The sequence below is a fragment of the Jaculus jaculus genome, chromosome 18 (genome assembly GCF_020740685.1).
Source record: "Jaculus jaculus isolate mJacJac1 chromosome 18, mJacJac1.mat.Y.cur, whole genome shotgun sequence".
Lineage (NCBI taxonomy): Eukaryota > Metazoa > Chordata > Mammalia > Rodentia > Dipodidae > Jaculus > Jaculus jaculus.
In genome coordinates, this window is record NC_059119.1 from 33,680,001 (window position 1) to 33,699,935 (window position 19,935).

General features: G+C 48.4%; 1 protein-coding gene across 3 annotated transcripts in view; it reads right to left on the reverse strand.

Moving 5' to 3' along the window:
* Positions 1-19,935, reverse strand: part of Wnt5b (Wnt family member 5B) — a 136,085-nt gene that overhangs the window by 15,310 nt on the left and 100,840 nt on the right. The window contains exons 1-3 of one of the 3 annotated variants that reach the window (XM_045137207.1): positions 7,227-7,482; positions 5,899-6,035; positions 3,589-3,836 (exon numbers count right to left, since the gene is read on the reverse strand). In XM_045137207.1, the coding sequence (XP_044993142.1) occupies positions 3,589-3,836; positions 5,899-6,035; positions 7,227-7,292 (451 nt within the window). In that variant the 5' untranslated portion in view covers positions 7,293-7,482. Of the gene's footprint in view, positions 1-3,588; positions 3,837-5,898; positions 6,036-6,374; positions 6,393-7,226; positions 7,483-19,935 lie in introns of those variants that run through there. The other 2 variants (XM_045137208.1, XM_045137209.1) reach the window with 2 other exon arrangements.

Sequence of the window (19,935 nt, forward strand, 5' to 3'; positions counted from 1 at the left end):
CGTGCCATCTTCAGAAGGTCCCCTACACTGCATAACCCGGACCCAAGAGCTCCAGCCAGTCTCTTTCCTAAGGAAAACCACACTGTCAGCCCTTTGATAGGAAAGTTAGCAGCCCCTCCCACCCCCCCAAAAATAAAGAATAATGGGTGGGGCAGCTCCAGTATATAAAGGCAATGTTAGCTGGTGGTCAACTGGAGGCCAAAATATATCACCCCAGGCTGGCCTCAAGCTTACAGGGATACTCCTTACATGGCCTTCCTGGTGCTGGGATAAAGGTATGGGCTGCCATAGCTGGCCAGTGGGGAAATTCTTGTGTCTGTCTTTTGTGCGCGCACATGCCCAGGCATGCCATGCCTAGGCCAGAAGAGAACCTCCTGAGTCCGTGCTTCTTCTGCCTTATTCCCTTGAGGGGGGAGTCTCTCACTGAGCCTGGAACTTTCTGGGTCAGACTGGCTGAGCTGGGAGCTGCAGCGATCTGCCTGTCTCCACCCTCCCTTTGCGCTGGGGTAACAAGGCTTTGCATGTGATTGCTCGTGATCAAACCCGGGTCCACAGGCTTGTACAGCAAGTGCTCTTAACCTCCCGAGCCATCTTCCTGGTCCTTACACCCTTGCATCTTACACATCTACCTATAACAGACTGAATTCTGAATAAATGGGTTTCTGGGAAAAGCATTCCCTTTTCCTAGAAGTGCCACTCTGGGGGAGACCCCTCAAAGAGCGAGCAATAGAGAAGGAGAACTGTAATCCCCATGGATGCCAAGGTGGAGGTCAGCGCAGCCCTTTTCAAGAGGCCGGGTGTGGTGGCGCATGCTTTTAATCCCAGCACTTGGGAGGCAGAGGTAGGAGGATCACTGTGAGTTTGAGGCCACCCTGAGACTCCATAGTGAATCCCAGGTTCGTCTGGGCTAGAGTGAGACCCTACCTTGAAAACCCCCCCCAAAAAAGAATGTACTGTTAGGGCTGGAGGGATGGCGTAGCAGTTAAGCGCTTGCCTGTGAAGCCTAAGGACCCAGGTTCAAGGCTCAATTCCCCAGGACCCACATATGCACAAGGGGGCGCATGCATCTGGAGTTCGTTTGCAGTGGCTGGAGGCCCTGATATGCACATTCTCTGTCTCTCTCTGCCTCCTTGTCTGTCTGTTGCTCTCAAATAAATAAAAAATGTATTCTTAGCCAGGCAAGGTGGCACACGCCTCTGATTTCAGCACTTGGGATGCAGAGGTAGGAGAATTGTCTAGAGTTCAAGGCCATACTGAGACTGCATAGTGAATTCCAGGTCAGCCTGGGCTAGACAGAGACCCTACCTCAAAAAAAAAAAAAAAAAAAAAAAAAAAGTAAAGAATGTATTCTTCCTTTCTAGCTTTCCCTAAAGTCATGACTGCCTGCTTGATCTGTTACTGTTACAAAGACAGCTGCTGGGGTCCAGACCAGAGGAAATGGGAGATTACTCCTGGTAACACAGGAAATAAAACCAGGGCTAGAGATGGCTTAGTGGTTAAGGCATTTGCCTGCAAAGCCAAAGGAGCCAGGTTCGACTCCCCAGGACCCACATAAGCCAGATGCACAACGGGTGCACACATCTGGAGTTCATTTGCAGTGGCTGTAGGCCCTGGTGAGCCCACTCTCTCTTTCGCTCTCTATCTGCCTCTTTCTCTCTCTGTCTCTCTCAAATAAATAAATAATATATATAATATATTTTTTTTTCTTGGTTTTTCGAGGTAGGGTCTCACTCTAGCCCAGGCTGACCTGGAATTCACTATGTAGTCTCAAAGTGGCCTCAAACTCATGGCAATCCTCCTACCTCTGCCTCCCGAGTGCTGGGATTAAAGGCGTGCACCACCACGCCCGGCTTAATAAAAATATTAAAAAAAAAAAACATGACAAGGTACGGCATGCTAACGCCAGGTATACCTGAAGTCTCCAGCAGGTATCAACTCCCTAGAAGTAACTGGAAAATGTAACTCTCCACCTGGCCTAGCCTCAGCCCCAAACAGGTGAGGCAGGACAAGAGCTGCACTAAGGAAGAAGGAATAAACACCAAGCGGATTCCTGAAGAGTCAGTAAGCAAATCTTGCCAAACCCTACTGAATTTGAAGAATCTGCCTCCAAGGCTGCCATAGGAATATTACAGCATTCTTTCTTTTGGGTTTTTTTTTTTTTTTTTTTTGAGGTTTCAAGGTAGGTTCTCACTGTAGCCCAGGCTGACCTTGAACTCACAACCATCCTTCTACCTCTGCCTCCCAAGTGCTGGGATAAAAGGCATGAACCACCACGCCCAGCTTTTTTTTTTTTTTTTTTCCCTTCAAGGTAGGTTCTCACTCTAGCCCAGGCTGACCTGGAATTCACTATGAAGTCTCAGGGTGGCCTCAAACTCAAGATGATCCTCCTACTTCTGCCTCCCTAGTGCTGAGATTAAAGGCATGGGCTACCACACTTAGCTTCTTTCTTTTGAGACAAGGTCTTGCTCTAACCAAGAACCTGGAACCTACTCAGTAGCCTTGAATGGCCTGAATCTCACAATGATCCTCCTACCTCAGCCTCTTGAGGCTACAAGAGCATTTCTTTTTAGATATTCAGAGCTGATCAGAAAATATACTTCCCACCACTTGTACTTCTCAATATTAGGCAGGGAAGGGGGTCTGGACTAAGTGGAAGAGGAATCCTTCACTATAGAGGACTTCAAGATCTGTAATTCTCTGAACCCCTGAGCTCCCTGGCCGGTTAAAATGCTTCTTTGGGAAAGCTCCAGCTCCAGCTAACTCCCCAAGGTGGGCCCAGTAATGGGGAGCTGTCCTGGGAGAATGGGAAACAAGGCAAATACCAACACCTTCCTTTTATGACCCAGGGAATAAGACTCCATAGAATTAAGGCCGGATTTCTCAATTTCTTGCTAGGGAGGGGAGGATTGCATTTCAAAAGGGCCTAAAACAATTAGACTTCAGATCACACCTCCTTCAGAGCAAGAGGGTGGCTGTGGACTCCCAGACCAGCGGTGGGAGAGGGGAGGGAGGGGATCCCGAAGCAGAAGTCCTCTCAACTTCCTCCTTCAGTCTGCCCCTCCCCCCGCTTTTCATACACATCCCTTTCAAAAGAAAAAGCCAGCCCTATTGGGTTAATGGTAATTATCCCCAATCTGGCCCCCAAGTTTCTACCTCTCAATCAAGGGCCCAAGTAGAAGAGGTGACTTTACAGATGCTAAGGATCGCAATTTGGAGTTCCCCAAGACCCTGAACAGACTGAAAAAAAGAGGCCCTTTTAGCACTCAGAGACAAAGGCAGGGTGGGGGGGGTCTCTGGTCCCCTCTAACTCGACTCAGATGTTCCCTTCCCTCCCGGGATGAGTCCCAGCCAGTCAGCCCAGGCTGAGAAGCAGACTGCAGGAAGAGGCAGCAGTGTCGTTATCACCATGACATCTGGTACTCTGTCCTATGTAGGCCTCCAAGTTCCTTCCATCAAGCTGCTTCCAAGCCCCGAGAGAACCCAGTGAGGCTTCCATTTGGGCTCTCAATGCACCGGGCACGGTGGAGCGAGCGGAACTTACAAAGAGCACGGGCCTCGTGACCACACCAAGCCCCAGGGTCCTCTTACCTATCTGCATGACTCTGCCAAAGACGGACGTGTTGTCCACAGTGGTGCAGTTCCACCGCCTCTGCCGGAACTGGTGCTGGCACTCCCTGATGCCAGTCTTGGCTCCCTCCCCGATGTAGGCCATGTGCTCCTGGTATAACTGGCACAGCTTCCTCTGGCCCGGGGAAAGTCCAGGAAGCTGGCTGCACACAGGCTGAGCACCAATGATGAACATCTCAGGTCTCTGCACCGGATTCATAGCTAGTGACCTACAAGAGCAATGCAGGAGGGGAGAAGGCTGGCCGTCAATGTGCCCGCGGGCACCTGCTGCCAATCATTCACCCCATCATACCTCAAAAGGGCCCCGGCTGAAACTAAGAAAAATTGGCGAAACAAGCAAGGGTGCTGTTTTCCTGGTGAACTGGAGACCAGCACAAGAGTGAAGGAGATCAACACAGAGAAAAATCAACTCGTACCAAATCAGATATCCAGAGACTCAGAGGCCCCCAACACCTCATCACTGAAGCAGACCAAAAATTAACCCAACATGGCTCAGGGAAATTTTGCGGAAGAGGGGGCGGAAAGAATGCCAGAGCCACATGTTGGGTCATGATATGCAGAAACATTTATCCTACCCATAGCTGTGGGCTAACTCCACGATTCATGACCCATATATATATACATATATATATATATATATATATATGGACCAAGGGGAGGGGTTAAGTCACCGATAAGCCTAATAATGGTACCAAACTGACTATATTTGCTGAATACAAAACTAATTAATTTAAAAGAAAAAAGATACTCCGAGAAAAAAAAAAAGGACTCGGAATTGGGAATGGGCAAAACAGGGTATGCCTTCAAAGGACATATGGAGGGAAACAAGAGGTATGAGCACAATTGATATCTGAGATTGTCACATGCCTCAGAGAGATGGTTGCCAAGGTTTTAGGAACAGATGGCCAAGCAAAGTGTGGTGGTTCAGGCCAGGAATCCTAGCACATGAAGGCAGAAGCAGAATTTCCATAAGTTCAAGGCCAGCCTGAGCTACACAGTGAGACACTATCTCAGGGAAAATCACTGAACTGTCTTAACGGACGGGAACAGGCTAGGCAAGGCGGGTGTTCACGGAAGGCAGAGGCAGGAAGAGTGAGCAGGAGCACACAGGCCTTGTGGATGGAATAGGAGTCATGAGTTCCATTCAGCCACATACAGAGTACAGGATGGAAAGCCATGCATCCTCTAAACAGAAGCCCTCATATGCCTTTAAGACAGAATTGGAGCCGGGCGTAGTGGCGCACGCCTTTGATTCCAACACTCTCAGGAGGCAGAGGTAGGAGGATCACTGTGAGTTCTAGGCCACCCTGAGACTACACAGTGAATTCCAGGTCAGCCTGGACCAGAGTGAGACCCTACCTCAAAAACAAACAAACAAACAAACAAACAATCAAAAAAAGACAGAATTGGGTTCACACCATTCCTTGGAATATCCTCTACTCTGTCAGTTCGGGGAGCCCACATGCTCATCATCCACTAAATATAGCAAAGTGCTGAAATAAACTAGGAACTTGGAGATTTGCCAAACGAACGAAAACAGAAGTGGGGCACAATATGTGCAAGTTAGGTGGTCAACACCTGCCATTCCCATAGCCACTTGGCAATGGCCGTAAAAACACAGAAAGAGGGGCTGGAGAGATGGCTTAGCAGTTAAGGCACTTGCCTGCAAAGCCAAAGAACCTAGGTTCGATTCCCCAGGTCCCAGGTAAGCCAGATGCACAAGGTAGCGCATGTGTCTGGAGTTCCTTTGAAGTGGCTGGAGGCCCCTGGTGTGTCTATTCTCTCTCTGTCTTCCTCTCTATCTGCTTCTTTCTCTCCCTCTCAACTTAATAAATAATAAAAAATTAAAAAAAAAAAAAAAACAGAAAGAAAGCCACACATGGTCCCACAATGTCATCCTCTGGCATGCAGATTGATCAAGTCAGAATTTTGTTTGCTGCCAGCAAAAATACAGACACAGAGGGCTGGAGAGATGGCTCAGCAGTTGAAGTGCTTGCCTGCAAAGCCAAAGGACCCAGATTTGATTCCCCAGGACCCACGTTAGCCAGATGCACAAGGTGGCACATGTATCTGGAGCTCATTTGCAGTGGCTACAGGCCCCAGCGGTCCATTCTCTCTATCTGCCTCTGTCTTTCTCTCTCAAATAAATAGGAGCTTGAGGCCTCTCCCACTTTTCTGGGGACGGGAGACCCCTGGCATTCCTTGGACAAAGGCATGATCCACCCCAATCAAAGTGTGGAGCTAGAGGCCAGATGATGTCTTCTCACTCACCACCAAGAGTTGGCATCTGTCAGCAGCTGGGCCCAGCTGGAGAGCAGAGCCACCGTGAACAGCAACAGCAGGCTGGGCATGGTCGGCCTCAGCCCACCCCAGTGCCTTGGGCCAAACACTTTCCAAAGTTGAGCTCCCTGGAAGAGGCGGAAAGGAAGGGTCAGTTTTCAAATGAAAGATATAAGCCGGGCGTGGTGGCGCACGCCTTTAATCCCAGCACTCGGGAGGCAGAGGTAGGAGGATCGCCGTTGAGTTCGGGGGGGCCGCCCTGAGACTCCATAGTGAATTCCAGGTCAGCCTGAGCTACAGTGAGACCCTACCTGGAAAACCCCAAAAATCAAAGACACAGGAAGCACAGGTCTGCAGTGTGGAAAAGCTCGAAGGATGAGTTGGGAGGACCAGAAGGCAAATTCTGCTCCCCAGAGAAACCTGGCCCTTTCCCAACCTCTGCTCTCACTGTGTACATATTTCCTCACCATAAAGTCTCTAGGTCTCTTATGTCAAACTGCGGGATCCCTCTCAGGACCTAATTCCACAGGAAACAATGAGCTGTGAGAGCTGAAAAGAGGAATGAAAACAGACCACTGCAAGGGACCATTGCCTGGTACAGTGATTAGGATGCACACCTGCCCTTCCCTTCTAGCACATCCAGGGATAGAAGGACCATCAGTCCATTCTGCTTTTTTCTTTTTAACCTCTCAATGTCCAGCCCAGAGACTTAGTTCTCTACCAGGCCCTTCTTTGCAGGAGAGTTAAAGAAGAACTGAAGAATTAGATTTTGCCTACACCCAAACAGAAGTCTGTTCTCTTCTCCAAACCCAGACCCTTATTTATCAAGGAATTATAGTAGGAGAAAGACGAACGGTCTTTTCACTTCTGAGAAATGTAAAATCGGCAGGGGCGGTGAGGGGAGAGACTCTTTGGTGGCCAATTCCCTCCTCCACATTCTGGTCGCGGAGAGGCTGCACAAACTGCTTTTGTTTTTTTTTTTTTTTTTTTTTGAAATAGCAGCACTGGAGATATGGCCAGATCTGAGCCACATCTCTTCCATCTTCTTGAAGCTCTTGTGGCACCAGGGTTTCCCATCTTGGCCTTCAGTGAAGCACCTTTCCTGGAGGCCTTTTGCACACATGGAAAATGCATGCTGCGTCTACATCCTAGGGCGGTCAGCAAAAGGCCCCTCCTACTGTCCAGGTCCTCCACATCTCCAGTGCATCCCCTTCCCAGGACCCCTTTGGCACCTCTGACCCTACACACACACACACACACACACACACACACACACACACACCCCAGCACAAGCCCTGGGCAGCCCCACCCCCACTCACCGCACTGGTCCTGGGCTTTGGGGTCTCCCGGCTCTCTGGGAGGGGACAGCAGGTGCTTTGGATCATCAGTTCTAGGAACTATTTTTGACCCGGGGCCACCAAGGCAGGAAGGAGGCTGGAGCAGGATCCTGGAGGGCTGGGACATGCCTGTTCCCCACCCCCTTTTGGTCTGGCTGCTTCCAGAGGTCTGAGCTGGGGCGGAGGCACCAGCAGGCAGGTGTGTGCGGCTGGCTGGGGACAGATCAAAGGGGAGACTCACTTCTTTCGCCTTTGTCATGCAGAGCCATCTCGGAAATGATGGCGCTTCGAGAGCCGCCACTAACAGACCTCCCTGCCTCCTCCCCCTCCCCCAACCCCATAAATCCTCCAGGTCCCTCAGGGCAGGAGGTCTGTGAATGCCTCTGGAACCGGAGAGATGGAGCTGAGATAGGGCTGGCACCAGAAGCTAATAGCTTTATGGAGGGGAGAGGTCTAGGTGGTGGTGGGGTGGGGGGGGGGGAAATAGGGAGAACTGAAAAGCTTCAAAGAGTCAGCTTGTCCAAACACCCCCAGCTCCACCTAGGAGACCTTCATTAGGGCTATCCAGCCCTCCCCGTCCTTCCAGTACCGTCCAGCCTCCAGCCCAGCAAACTCCCCTACCCCCCCCATGCATCCTCTTGGGTCCTCACACATGTCCATCACCAGGTGGCTAGCTCAGTGTTCTCCCAGATATTGACACTTTCCTCTGGAGCTCCCCTCACATCTCCCACCTCATTGTGTGACCCTTCCTAGCAGGCTCCTAAGAAATTCTTCTGGCTTGACCAGTAAGTCCAACCAAGGCCACACTAGGAGCAGAAGTTTCATGCCAAGTCCCCAGCCGATGCCTGCAGTACGTGACTACCCCGTGACAGGCGACAGGCTAACAAAGGCCAGATTTTCCAAAGGCTACCAATCCTGCCCATGCCTTCCTCAGAAGCATAAAGGGAAACCCAGCAATTGCTTCTGGCAGCTTCCATTACCCTGTGTACCACCAAGTTCTCAGCCCAATACAACAATTTCCTTTTTTTCTTCTTCAAGGTAGTGTCTCACTCTAGCCCATGCTGACCTGGAACACACTCTGTAGTCCTAGGCTGACCTCGAACTCACAGCGATCCTTCTATCTGGCCCCCTGAGCGCTATGATTCAAGGCATGCGACACCATGCCCTGCTAATAAAAATTTAAAAACCCTCCATCCCAAGTGTGGTGTCCTTAACTCTGCCAGACGTGTGGTCCCTGATAACACTTACACCCTCAGGAACTCACGGGCCTGGCCAATAGATGTCAGCGACCTCAAGTGGCCCCAGAAATGATGCTGGGCAGCTGTCTGTCCGTCTGACATGCTTACAGGGGCATGCGGAGAGGGGCATCTTAGGTACATGTTGGAAGCTGTTTTCTGAACTGGGCAGAATGGAAGTGTCTTGCTTCAAGCTGCCTGGGGAGGTCCTAGTGAGCAGGTCACGTGGATTTTTCAGACAACCAGGTCACTGGTGGAATCTACTGCAGGACTCGGCCTGGGACAGCCCTCCTCCCCGGTTTAGGAAGACAAGCTGGGTAAGTGTAAATGGACAGGGCGGCTGAGTTCCTTCAGTGACCTTTGTCACACCCATGGACTTCCTGCAGAGCTAAAAAGTGCCCCTTTCTAAAGAGGCTAGGATTATCTCAAACCCACCAAATCAGCAGTTTAGTGTGTGGGATTCAGGGTCTCTATTTGGGGTGTGTGGGGAGGGGCTGGGGGTGGCGCCCAGGGCTGCCACATGTTAACCACAAGCTCTACCACTGAGCTATGCCCCTGCCAGGGTCTCTGGTGGTGACTAGGAGTTTGGGAAGAGAGGGGAAATTGCAACATTTTCAGTCAGGCCCTTTCACAGAGCCAGAAAGAGCTGCTCTGACATCAGTTTTGCCTAGACTTCTTTTTTTTTTTAATTTATTTTTATTTTTATTTACTTATTTGACAGCAACATACAGTGAAAGAGACCGACAGAAATAGAGAATGGGCGCATCAGGGCCTCCAGCCACTGCAAATGAATTCCAGATGCCTGCGCCCCCTTGTGCATCTGGCAAACGTGGGTTCTGGAGAAATGAGCCTCGAACTGGGGTCCTTAGGCTTCACAGGCAAGTGCTTAACCGCTAAGCCATCTCTCCAGCACTGCCTGAGTTTCTTTATTGTCCATTCAGTCAACAAGCTCATTAATCTACTATGCATGGGGGCTGGGCGTGTGGCTCAGTGGTAGACGACTGTCTAGTATGTTCAAGGCACTGCATTCCATCTCCAACACGCTAGTGAGGATGAGTGTGTGTGTGTGTGAGTGTGTGTGTGTGCTCATGCAGGCACATGCGCTGGGTAACTACTATGTGCCTGTTACTGCTCCAAGTACCAGAGATGGGACAGTGGACAAACATATACCATGGTCGGGTCCACTGACCACAAGGAAAAACAAAGTGGGGAAAGAAACAAAGATAAAGGATGACATTCAATGGAATCAGGGCCCTTGGCTACTAGGAACTACGTGATCTCGTACCACCTTCTCAGCCTACTGTGTGAATGGGATAGTAGCAGAGGGAGATCCAGCTCTCAGTGATGTATTCAGACACCCACGGTCACCCTGTCATTGAAATCACAGAGCAGGAATTCAAAAGCAGGAATTCTAGGCTCTCTACCTTTCCCTATTGTCCTCAGTTTTTATTCCTTTTAATTTTTTTTTGTTTGTTTATTTATTTGAGAGCAACAGACAGAGAGAGAGAGAGAGAGAATGGGCACGCCAGGGCCTCCAGCCACTGCAAACGAACTCCAGATGCGTGCGCCCCCTTGTGCATCTGGCTAACGTGGGTCCTGGAGAATCGAGCCTCGAACCGGGGTCCTTAGGCTTCACAGGCAAGCGCTTAACCGCTAAGCCATCTCTCCAGCCCCCTTTTAAATATTTTTTATTTTATTTATTAATTTGCAAGCAGAGAGAGAGAGAGAGACCGAGAAGAGAGAGTAAGAAAGAATGAGGCCGGGCGTGGTGGCGCACGTCTTTAATTCCAGCACTCAGAGGCAGAGGTAGGAGGATCACTGTGAGTTTGAGACCACCCTGAGACTACATAGTGAATTCCAGGTCAGCCTGGGCTAGAGTGAGACCCTACCTCGAAAAACAAAATAAACAAAAGGCGGGGAGGGGCGGGGGAGAATGAGTGCACCAGCGCATCTAGCCACTGCAACAGAACTCCAGATGCATGTGCCACTTTGTGCATTTGGCTTTACATGGGTACTGGGCAAGTGCCTTAACCACTGAGCCATCTCTCCAGCCCTCCTTTTAGAGGGCCATATCTATTTAGCCCAAAGTGAAGACCCTGGCAGAAGACACAGGAAGGGGCTGAGGCTTAGAGAGAAATTGAAAGAAGTGTTCGATCAGTCTTCATAGGGAAACTGGTCAAGGAACCATGTCCTTGGCAAGAGGCAGCATAGTGTAGATGTATTTAATCCAATATGGAGTCCTTGGGTATGCCTGCTGTTAGTGCTTGTTTCCTCCTCTTCTAAGTCCTGGAAGTGGCCTTCTTCATCATTTTCTCTCCACAGGACAGTGCCCAATCACATCCTTAGCTCTCAAGGACACAGGAGGCAGGCTTCAAAGACTGCTCATTATGGAATAGAAAAGCAGCTTCATCGTTTATCCCCTTATTATTATTTTGTTTGGTTTTAGGTTATTTTTTTAAACACTTAAAAAAAATATTTTAGCCGGGCGTGGTGGCGCATGCCTTTAATCCCAGCACTTGGGAGGCAGAGGTAGGAGGATCGCCATGAGTTCAAGGCCACCTTGAGACTACAGAGTTAATTCCAGGTCAGCCTGGACCAGAGTGAGACCCTGCCTCAAAAACCCCCCCCCAAAAAATATATATATATATATATTTTATTTTATTTTAATTTTGAGAGAGAGAGAATGGGCACACCAGGGCCTCCAGCCACTGCAAACGAACTCCAGACACATGCACCACCTTATGCATCTGGCTTTATGTGGGTGCTGGGGAAATGAACCCAGGACCTTAGGCTTTGCAGGCAAGCACCTTAACCACTGAACCATCTCTCTGGCCCTAAATATTTTTTATTTATTTGGGAGGTGTAGAGAGAGAGAGAGAGAGAGTGAGTGAGTGAATGGGCTCCCTGCCACTGCAAACGAATGTTATGTGCCACTTTGTGCATCTGGCTTTACATGGGTACTGGGAAATTGCACCTGGCCCATCAGACTTTGCAAGCAAGAGTCTTTAACCACTGAGAAATCTCTTCAACCCATGTTTTTTTCTTTTCTTTGAGATAGGGTGTTTCAGCCAGGTGTGAAGGCACACGCCTTTAGTTCCATCACTTGGGAAGCAGAGGTAGGAGGATTGCCGTGAATTCGAGGCCACCCCGAGATTACATAGTGAATTCCAGGTCAGCCTCGGCTAGAGTAAGACCCTACCTCAAAAAAATAAAAAATTGAAAAAAAAAGAGAGATAGGGTCTTTCTAGCCCAGGCTGACCTGAAACTCACTCTGTAGTCCCAAGCTAGCCTCAAACTCACAGTGATCCTCCTACCTCTGTCTCCAGAGTGCTGGAATTAAAGATGTGAGCCACCACACCTGGCTGGTTTTAAATTTTTTGTTTTTGTATTTATTTATTTACATACTTACAAGCAGAGATATAGAAGAGAGACAGAGAGAATGGGTATGCCAGAGCCTCCAGCCAGGAACTCCAGATGCATGTGCCAGTTTGTGCATCTGACTTTACGTGGGTACCAGGGAATCAAACCCAGGTCGTCAGGCCTTGCAGGGAAGTACTTGAACTGCTAAACTAAGCCATCTTCTCCCTGGGTTTTTTTTTTTGTTTTTGTTTGTTTTTTCAAGGTAGAGACTCACTTTAGCCCAGGCTGACCTGGAATTCACTATGGAGTCTCAGGGTGGCCTCGAACTCACAACAATCCTCCTACCTCTGCCTCCCAAGTGCTGGAATTAAAGGTGTGTGCCACCACACCTGGCTTCTTCTCCCCGGTTTTAGTGTGGGTTTTATTTTGGTCTCACTCTAGCCCACGCTGATCTGGAATTCACTATGTAGTCTCAGGGTGGCCTCGATCTCACAGTGATCCTACCTATGTCTCCCAAGTGCTGGGATTAAAGCTGTGTGCCACCACACCCTGCTTTAGTTTATTTTTTTTAATATCTTATTTTTATTTATGTATTTATTTGACGGAGAAAGAGAGAGAGACAGCGAGAGAATGGGTGCCTCAGGGCCTCCAGCCACTGCAGATGAACTCCAGACAAGTCCGCCCCCTTGTGCCTCTGGCTAACATGGGTCCTGGGGAATCGAACTTGGGTCCTTTGGCTTTACAGGCAAACACCTTAACTGCTAAGCCATCCCTCCAGCCCTGGTTTTAGTTTTTTAAGACAGGGACTCACACTGTAGCCCAGGCTTGCCTTCCTGAAGTTTCCTCTGTAGCCAAAGCTAGACTTGAGCATGCAGTGATCTTGCTGACTCTGCCTCTGGAGTGCTGGGCTTACCAGAGTGTTTGAATCACTACATGGGCCCCTTTATTTGGGACTCAATGGCTAGTGGAGACCTGGGAGAGTGTCGGTCCCAGTTTCATCCCTGTGTCTTTGGACGCGGAGCACACAACTTCCAAGAGTACAGTGCTGCGCTGCCTGGAAAGTTACCATGGAGATGCTGGGTGTACTCCCTCAGAGGTTTGGGCCCGACTGGGGAACACCTCAAACCCACTCTGAGAAACAGAATACTAGGAACAACTGCTGCCCAGATGTGGGACCTGAGTAGGACCTTCAAGAAGCATGGACTTCAACTCCACATACTGAAGCTGCAAGGTCACTGAGAAATCCTGCTGGAGCTGAGCTGAAAACCTCCTCCATGTAGACCAGCTGACAGAAAGCTGGATAAAGCCATGCTGCATGTAGTTCAATGGGAGAGACAGAAATCACCAGTGGAGATAAACAAGCCTTAAATTTGGCCAGCCAGGCCAAATGAGCCAATGGGTGCAATAGTGGCATGTCTGTTATGGGGGAAAGCAACCGCCCTCTAATTTGACCAGAGGCCCGCTCCATGGGAGAGAATACATCTCTGATACTGAAAATCTACAACAGAGGTAGTCATGACCCCTACGTGTGAAATGACTGCTGCTGTCTGGCTAAATGTATATACTATGCTTATCAAACTGCCCAGTAAGCACTTCTCTTAATGTTTATACCCTTATATTAATGCTACTCTCACTTTTGGTTGGAGAATCTTCTCTTTTCAGATAGCAGTGACCTTGGGATGACTCAAAAGGCACCATGGTGCTGAGAAGTGACAGAGGAGTGCCCAGCACTGAAATATGTCTATCACACCTTCCAAGGCTCAGACTTCATTGCAGAAGAGGTGGCAGAAAGAATGTAAGAGCCAAAGGAAGGGTAGGACTCCTTGCAACATGCTCCTCCAGACACAAAATGGCCTGGATATCCATGACCCTACGGTGCCTGACACTATCTATACAAGACCATCGTAATAGGAGGGAAAGATCATGACATCAAAATAAAAGATTGAGGAGGGGAGGGGATATGATGGAGAGTGGAGTTTCAAAGGGAAAGTGGGGGAAAGGAAGGAATTACCATGGGATATTGCTTACAATTATAGAAGTTGTCAGTAAAAAAAAAAAAAAAAAGAAAGAAAGAAAAAGAAATAAAAGAAGTGTGGACTTCAAACCGGGCATAGTGGCTCACACCTTTAATTCCAGCACTTGGGAAGGCAGAGATAGGAGGATTGCTGTGAGTTCAAGGCCACCCTGAGACTCCATAGTGAACTCCAGGTCAGCCTGGGCTAGAGTGAGACCCTACCTCGGAAAAAGGAACAACAAACAACAAAAAGTATGGACTTCAGGGGCTGGAGAGATGGCTTAGAGGTTAAGCGCTTGCCTGTGAAGCCTGAGGACCCCAGTTCCAGGCTCGGTTCCCCAGGTCCCACGTTAGCCAGATGCACAAGGGGGCGCATGCGTCTGGAGTTCATTTGCAGTGGCTGGAGGCCCTGGTGTGCCCATTCTCTCTCTCTCTCTCTCTCTGCCTCTTTCTCCCTCTGTCTGTCATTCTCAAATAAATAAATAAAAATAAACAAAATTTTTAAAAAAAGTATGGACTTCAAACAGATGGATGCCATGTAACAATGTGTTTTGGCCAGAGGCAAAGTTTCAAGAATAGAAGAGACATTGTTATAACAAGAGGTTTTCAACTGTTTCCAGAGTTCTCCAGATTGCTCTCATTCATAAAACTTAGAATGTTTAGAAGCCGGGAGTGGTGGCGCACGCCTTTAAACCCAGCACTCGGTAGGCAGAGGTAGGAGGATCGCCGTGAGTTCGAGGCCATCCTGAGACGACATAGAGAATTCCAGGTCAGCCTGAGCTAGAGTGAGACTCTACCTCAAAAAACCTAAAAAAAAAAAAAAAAATTAGAATGTTGAATCCCAGTTCCCATGACGACATACCTCCCGATACTGGGGCAACACTGTAATGAGGCCAGAGTCAAGTGCTTAGGTGACCAGGGCACCTTCCTTCTGACCAACAATCCGTGGTTGGGTGAGTGCACCTTCTTAGCCAGCCAAAAGAAGTATGGAAGCAAAGCTGCCGGCAGATTTCCTTCCAATCCTGCTTGGCCTAACATCCAATCTGCTTCCTAGATTCAGGCCTGGACCCTTTGACTCCTATTTATTCGGTGATTCACATCAGCTTCCATGGACTTTCCACCCAGTGTCAGCAGAGTATTTTTAACTCTCCATTCCCACTGCCATACTCACAGCGACCACCAGAGCCTGCTAACTGATCTCTTTTCCCTTCAACAGTGTCTTGGTCTCTAATTTTCAAGGTTTTCTAATCTTGCAAACTCTAGGTTTCTCGATGTGGTCTGGGGCTAACAGTGTTGGCTTCACTTAGAAATCTATTAGAAGCCGGGCCTGGTGGCGCATGCCTTTAATCGCAGCACTCAGGAGGATCCCCGTGAGTTTGAGGGCACCCTGAGAATAAAGAGTGAATTTCAGGTCAGCCTGAGCTAGAGTGAGACCCTACCTTGAAACTCCCTCTCCCCCCCCCAAAAAAGAAATATTTTAGGAACACACATTCTCAGGCTCCATCCAGACAGAGCTTTGGGTCTAGCAATCTCTTTTAACAAGTCCTCCAGGTAATTGTGATGCTCAAGAAAAGAGCCATTTTCGTATAGCCATCCACAGTTGTAAGTGCTAAATGTACCAAGTCTTTCTAGGAACATATATGCATTTTAATGGAAAATTTCCATTTGCCAATGTCTTAAACTAATGTCTCCCAAAATAGAAGTTAAGAAGTTATAGGACCTCTGGGAGGGCTGAGGATATGGCTCAGGAGGTAGAGTGCCTGTCTAGTATACACAAAGTCCTGAGTTTGATTCCCAGCACTGCATAAGCTGGGCATGCTGGTGCAGGCCTAGAATCCCACAGTCAGGGGATGGTGGCAGGAGAATCAGCTCAAGTCAATCTTTAGCTACATAGCAAATTCAGGGCCAGTCTGGCTACATGAGAGCCGCTCTAAAAAAAAAAAAAACAAAACAAAAAAAAAACCCGGGCATGGTAGTATATACCCTTAACCCCAGCACTCAGGAGGCAGAGATAGAAAGATGGCTGTTAGTTCAAGGCCACTCTGAGAGTACATACTGAATTCCAGGTCAGCTTGGGCTAGAGTGATACCCTACCTAGAGAAAAAAAAAAAAAAAAAAGAAGAAGAAGAAGAAGAAGAGAGACAGAGAGAGACTTTTGGGGACCACAGAACCATGAAACATAAGCAAACCATACACTCTCTCTAGAGTGCATGTGTCCAACCTGGTTCTTCTCTGACAGGCACGTGTGGATCACTGAAAAATATACACTACCAGAACATCTAAATACCACTGCTCATTGCGGCGATGGCTGCACAACTCTGAATTTTTTTAATTTTTATTATTTAATTGAGAGCAACAGACAGAGACAAAGAGGCAGAGAGAGAGAGAGAATGGGCATACCAGGACCACAAGCCACTGCAAACAAACTCCAGATGTGTGCTCCCCCTTGTGCATCAGGCTAACGTGGGACCTGGGGAATCGAGCCTTGAACCGGGGTCCTTAGTCTTCACAGGCAAGCACTTAGCCACTAAGCCACCTCTCCAGCCCAACTCTGAAATTTTATACTAAAAGCCACTGACACTGTTGCTTCCCCTCCCCCGCCCCTTCTTCGAGGTAGGGACTCACTCTGGCCCAGGCTGACCTGGAATTCACTATGTAGCCTCAGGGTGTCCCCAACTCACAGTGATCCTCCTACCTCTGCCTCCTGAGTGCTGGGATTAAAGGCGTGTGCCAACACCCGGTTTAAACCATTAACTTTTATTTTTTTTTAGACTTTAAAATTTATTTATTTATTTATTTATTTGAGAGTGACAGACAGAGAAAGAGGCAGGTAGAGAGAGAGAGAGAGAGAGAGATAGAATGGGCATGCCAGGGCCTCCAGCCACTGCAAATGAACTCCAAACGCGTGTGCCCCCTTGTGCATCTGGCTAATGTGGGTCCTGGGGAGTTGAGCCTTGAACCGGGTTCACAGGCAAGTGCTTAACTGCTAAGCCATCTCTCCAGCCCAATGGTTAACTTTTTATTTATTTATTTTTCTCTAGATGCATGAACCACCCAGTGCATCTGGCTTTATGTGGGTACTAGGGAATCGAACCTGGGTCCTTTGGCTTTGTAGGCGAACACCTTAACCGCTAAGCCATCTCTCCAGCCCCAGCCCCCTTTCTTTTTATGTTTTTCAAAGTAGGGTCTCTTTGCAGTCAGCTTTGTGTTGCTGGGACAAACATCCAACCAGGAACAGCTTATGGGAGGAAGGGATTTATTTCAGGCTTACAAAATCCAGGGGAAACACCATCAGTGGCAAGAGCTGGCTTATATGGAAATATGATCCAAGCAGAGGAATATCACAAAACAGTCAGCAAATACCAACAACAGCAAGCCAGAGCTCCAACGTACTCTCTACACCTTAGGGCTAGACTTAAGATCCTCCCCCAAATACACCTTATGGCTGGACTCCAGGTCCCCAGGAGGGCTCTGCCCAGTGGAGGCACAAGGTTCAGACCTGAGTTGAAGGGGCCATACATTTAAATCACTATGATCTCACTCCAGCCCAGGGTGACTTGGACTCTCTCTCTCTGTTGTCCCAGGATGGCTTCGAACTCACAGAGATCCTGATCCTCCTACCTCTGCCTCCCAAATGCTGGAATTAATGGTGTGAGTCACCATGCCTGGCTCATTATTTTTTTCTTTTGCTTACAAGAAAGATATTGAGGATGGAAACCCTAACTACCGGGGTTCAATTCCCCAGTACCCATGAAAAGCCAGATATACAGGGTGGTGCATGCATCTGGAGTATCCTGGCATGCCCATTCCTCCCCCCCCCCTTGCTAATCAATAAATAATATTAAAAACAGATATTCATATTTAACCTCTGTGTTAAACAAATGTTAGAAACTATAGGTCCAGACATGGCTCTGGGTTAACTATTGGAGAACAGCTGGGGCAAGTGGTCAGGTTGAGAGGGAGTAGGGTCACTTTGTTAGGCAGTGAGAGTGATGAGGCCCCCTGAAAGTCTCCTTGCGGTCTCCACTTCGTTAGAGATCAAAGGATGACCTGACTTCTCTCTTCCCTAGATCTGTTTTCCACAGACAACCTGGGCCCTTCCTGGCAGGGAGGTCTCCTTTCCTAGGATGTAATCCTAACATGGTGGCTGGTCAAGTTCAGCCTCAAGATGGCTGGCCTCTTCCTGAGACATCCCCTATCCCCCAGCCCAATTTCACTATCTCTCTGGCTCACCTGAGCAGGAAGGTAGAGCCACCACTATACATTCGCCAGGGGAGGGCAACTTCTCTTGGTGGCCTATTCATCACTTGTGAACCTCCAGGTGTGGTGAGAACCCCTTCCCCCAATGCCTACTTTCCATATGGGTTCTTTTTCTCTAGATGCATGCACCTACCCCTGCCCTCCACAGAGCAGAGGCCCTTTGTACTTTCTTTCTTTCCTTCCTTCCTTCCTTTTTTCTTTGGTTTTGTGAGATAGGGTCTCACTCTGGCCCAGGCTGACCTGGAATTCACTATATAGTCACAGTCTGGCCTCAAACTCTCAGCGGTCCTCCTACCTCTGCCTCCCGAATACTGGGATTAAAGGCGTGCGCCACCACACCTGGCAACTTTTTTTTTGTTTTAATAGATACTTTCTTTCTCCCCTGAAAGACTTTTTTTTATAGTAACCAAAGATTAATGCAATAATGAACCAAAGACTTTACCAGAAAGTCCCACAGCCTCTTAAAAGAATCCCCAGATGCTCATCTTTCTGCTCAGCTCAATTAACATAGCCATTCCCTGCCAGCCTTAATTATTTCTCCCAAGAGTGAGTGGCTCTCTTGCCTGGAGGCCCAAGCTCCCAACCAATTCTTCCTTCCCTGCCTCACTCCTCTCAAGCCCCAGGCATGGGATTTTTTTTTTTTCCTGTGCGGTCTATTTTTATTTTTCTCCACTGTCGGTGGAAATGAAAATAAAAGAATCTGGTGTGTTTGGGGGAAGGTTTACCAACTCTATCATATTAATTTGCAACATCCCTTTGAGAAATCACATCTTCCAAATACTGCAATGCCTCTTAAGCTTGAAGGAGATGCAATGCCTTTGGGATGGGGAACGGTAGAAGTGGATTTACGTGATGAGATTTAAATCGTGGCTCTCAAGAGAGATGCTAACCTGAAATACATTTGGCATTCCCAGTAAGGGTGAAGGGATTTGGAGAACAGAGAGGAAAGGCATCCAGTTGCAGAGCAGGGAGACAGGATGCAGTAATCCGTGGAGAGAGGAGACCTCCACACTAAAACTCAGCTCTCTTATACTTCCTATAGAGAATCCAGAGCCCCGGGTACCTCGGGGAGTGTGAAAGTGACCGATTAATGTACTGCACCGTGAGAAAAGATGGTACAAAGCCAGCAGAGCCACAGCCCTCAGACTCCGGGGCCCTTGCAGAGCCCCCAGAGAGAGCAGATCCCAGCTGACTTAGTCTTACAGAGAAAAGCACAATTCTCTCCCCAGGTGCCATGTTCATGGAAGTCTTATTCTATGCGGAAGGTAAGAAAGAAATTTTCTGCCAGGCATGTCTGTGCAAGCTTTAATCCCAACACCCAGGAGGCAGAGGTAGGAGGATCGCCGTGAGTTCGAGGCCACCCTGAGACTATACAGTGAATTCCAGTGAAGACCCTACCTCATAAAAAACACACACACACACAAAAAACAAACACACAAAAAACAAAACAAAAAGTCTACCAATGAAGGTAGAAATGTATGGTCCATTAGACCAAGGTAGTTTAAGAAGTTATTTGGAGGAACAGAAAAGCCAAAAGCTTTGGGTTTGTTTTCAAGACATCAGAGGGTTAGAGAAAGGTAAACACATACTCTCATCTTTCAAGGAACTGGGCTAGAGGGAGACCCAGCTGGAAAACAACACAAAACAAAAGGCTGACTTGGAATTCACTAAGTAGTCTCAACTGTCTTATCTAACTATTTTCTTTTTATTTTTTATCTTTGGTTTTTCAAGGTAGTGTCTCACTCTAGCCCAGGGCTGACCTTGAATTCACTATGTAGTCTCAGGGTAACCTTGAACTCATGGCAATCCAACTACCTCTGCC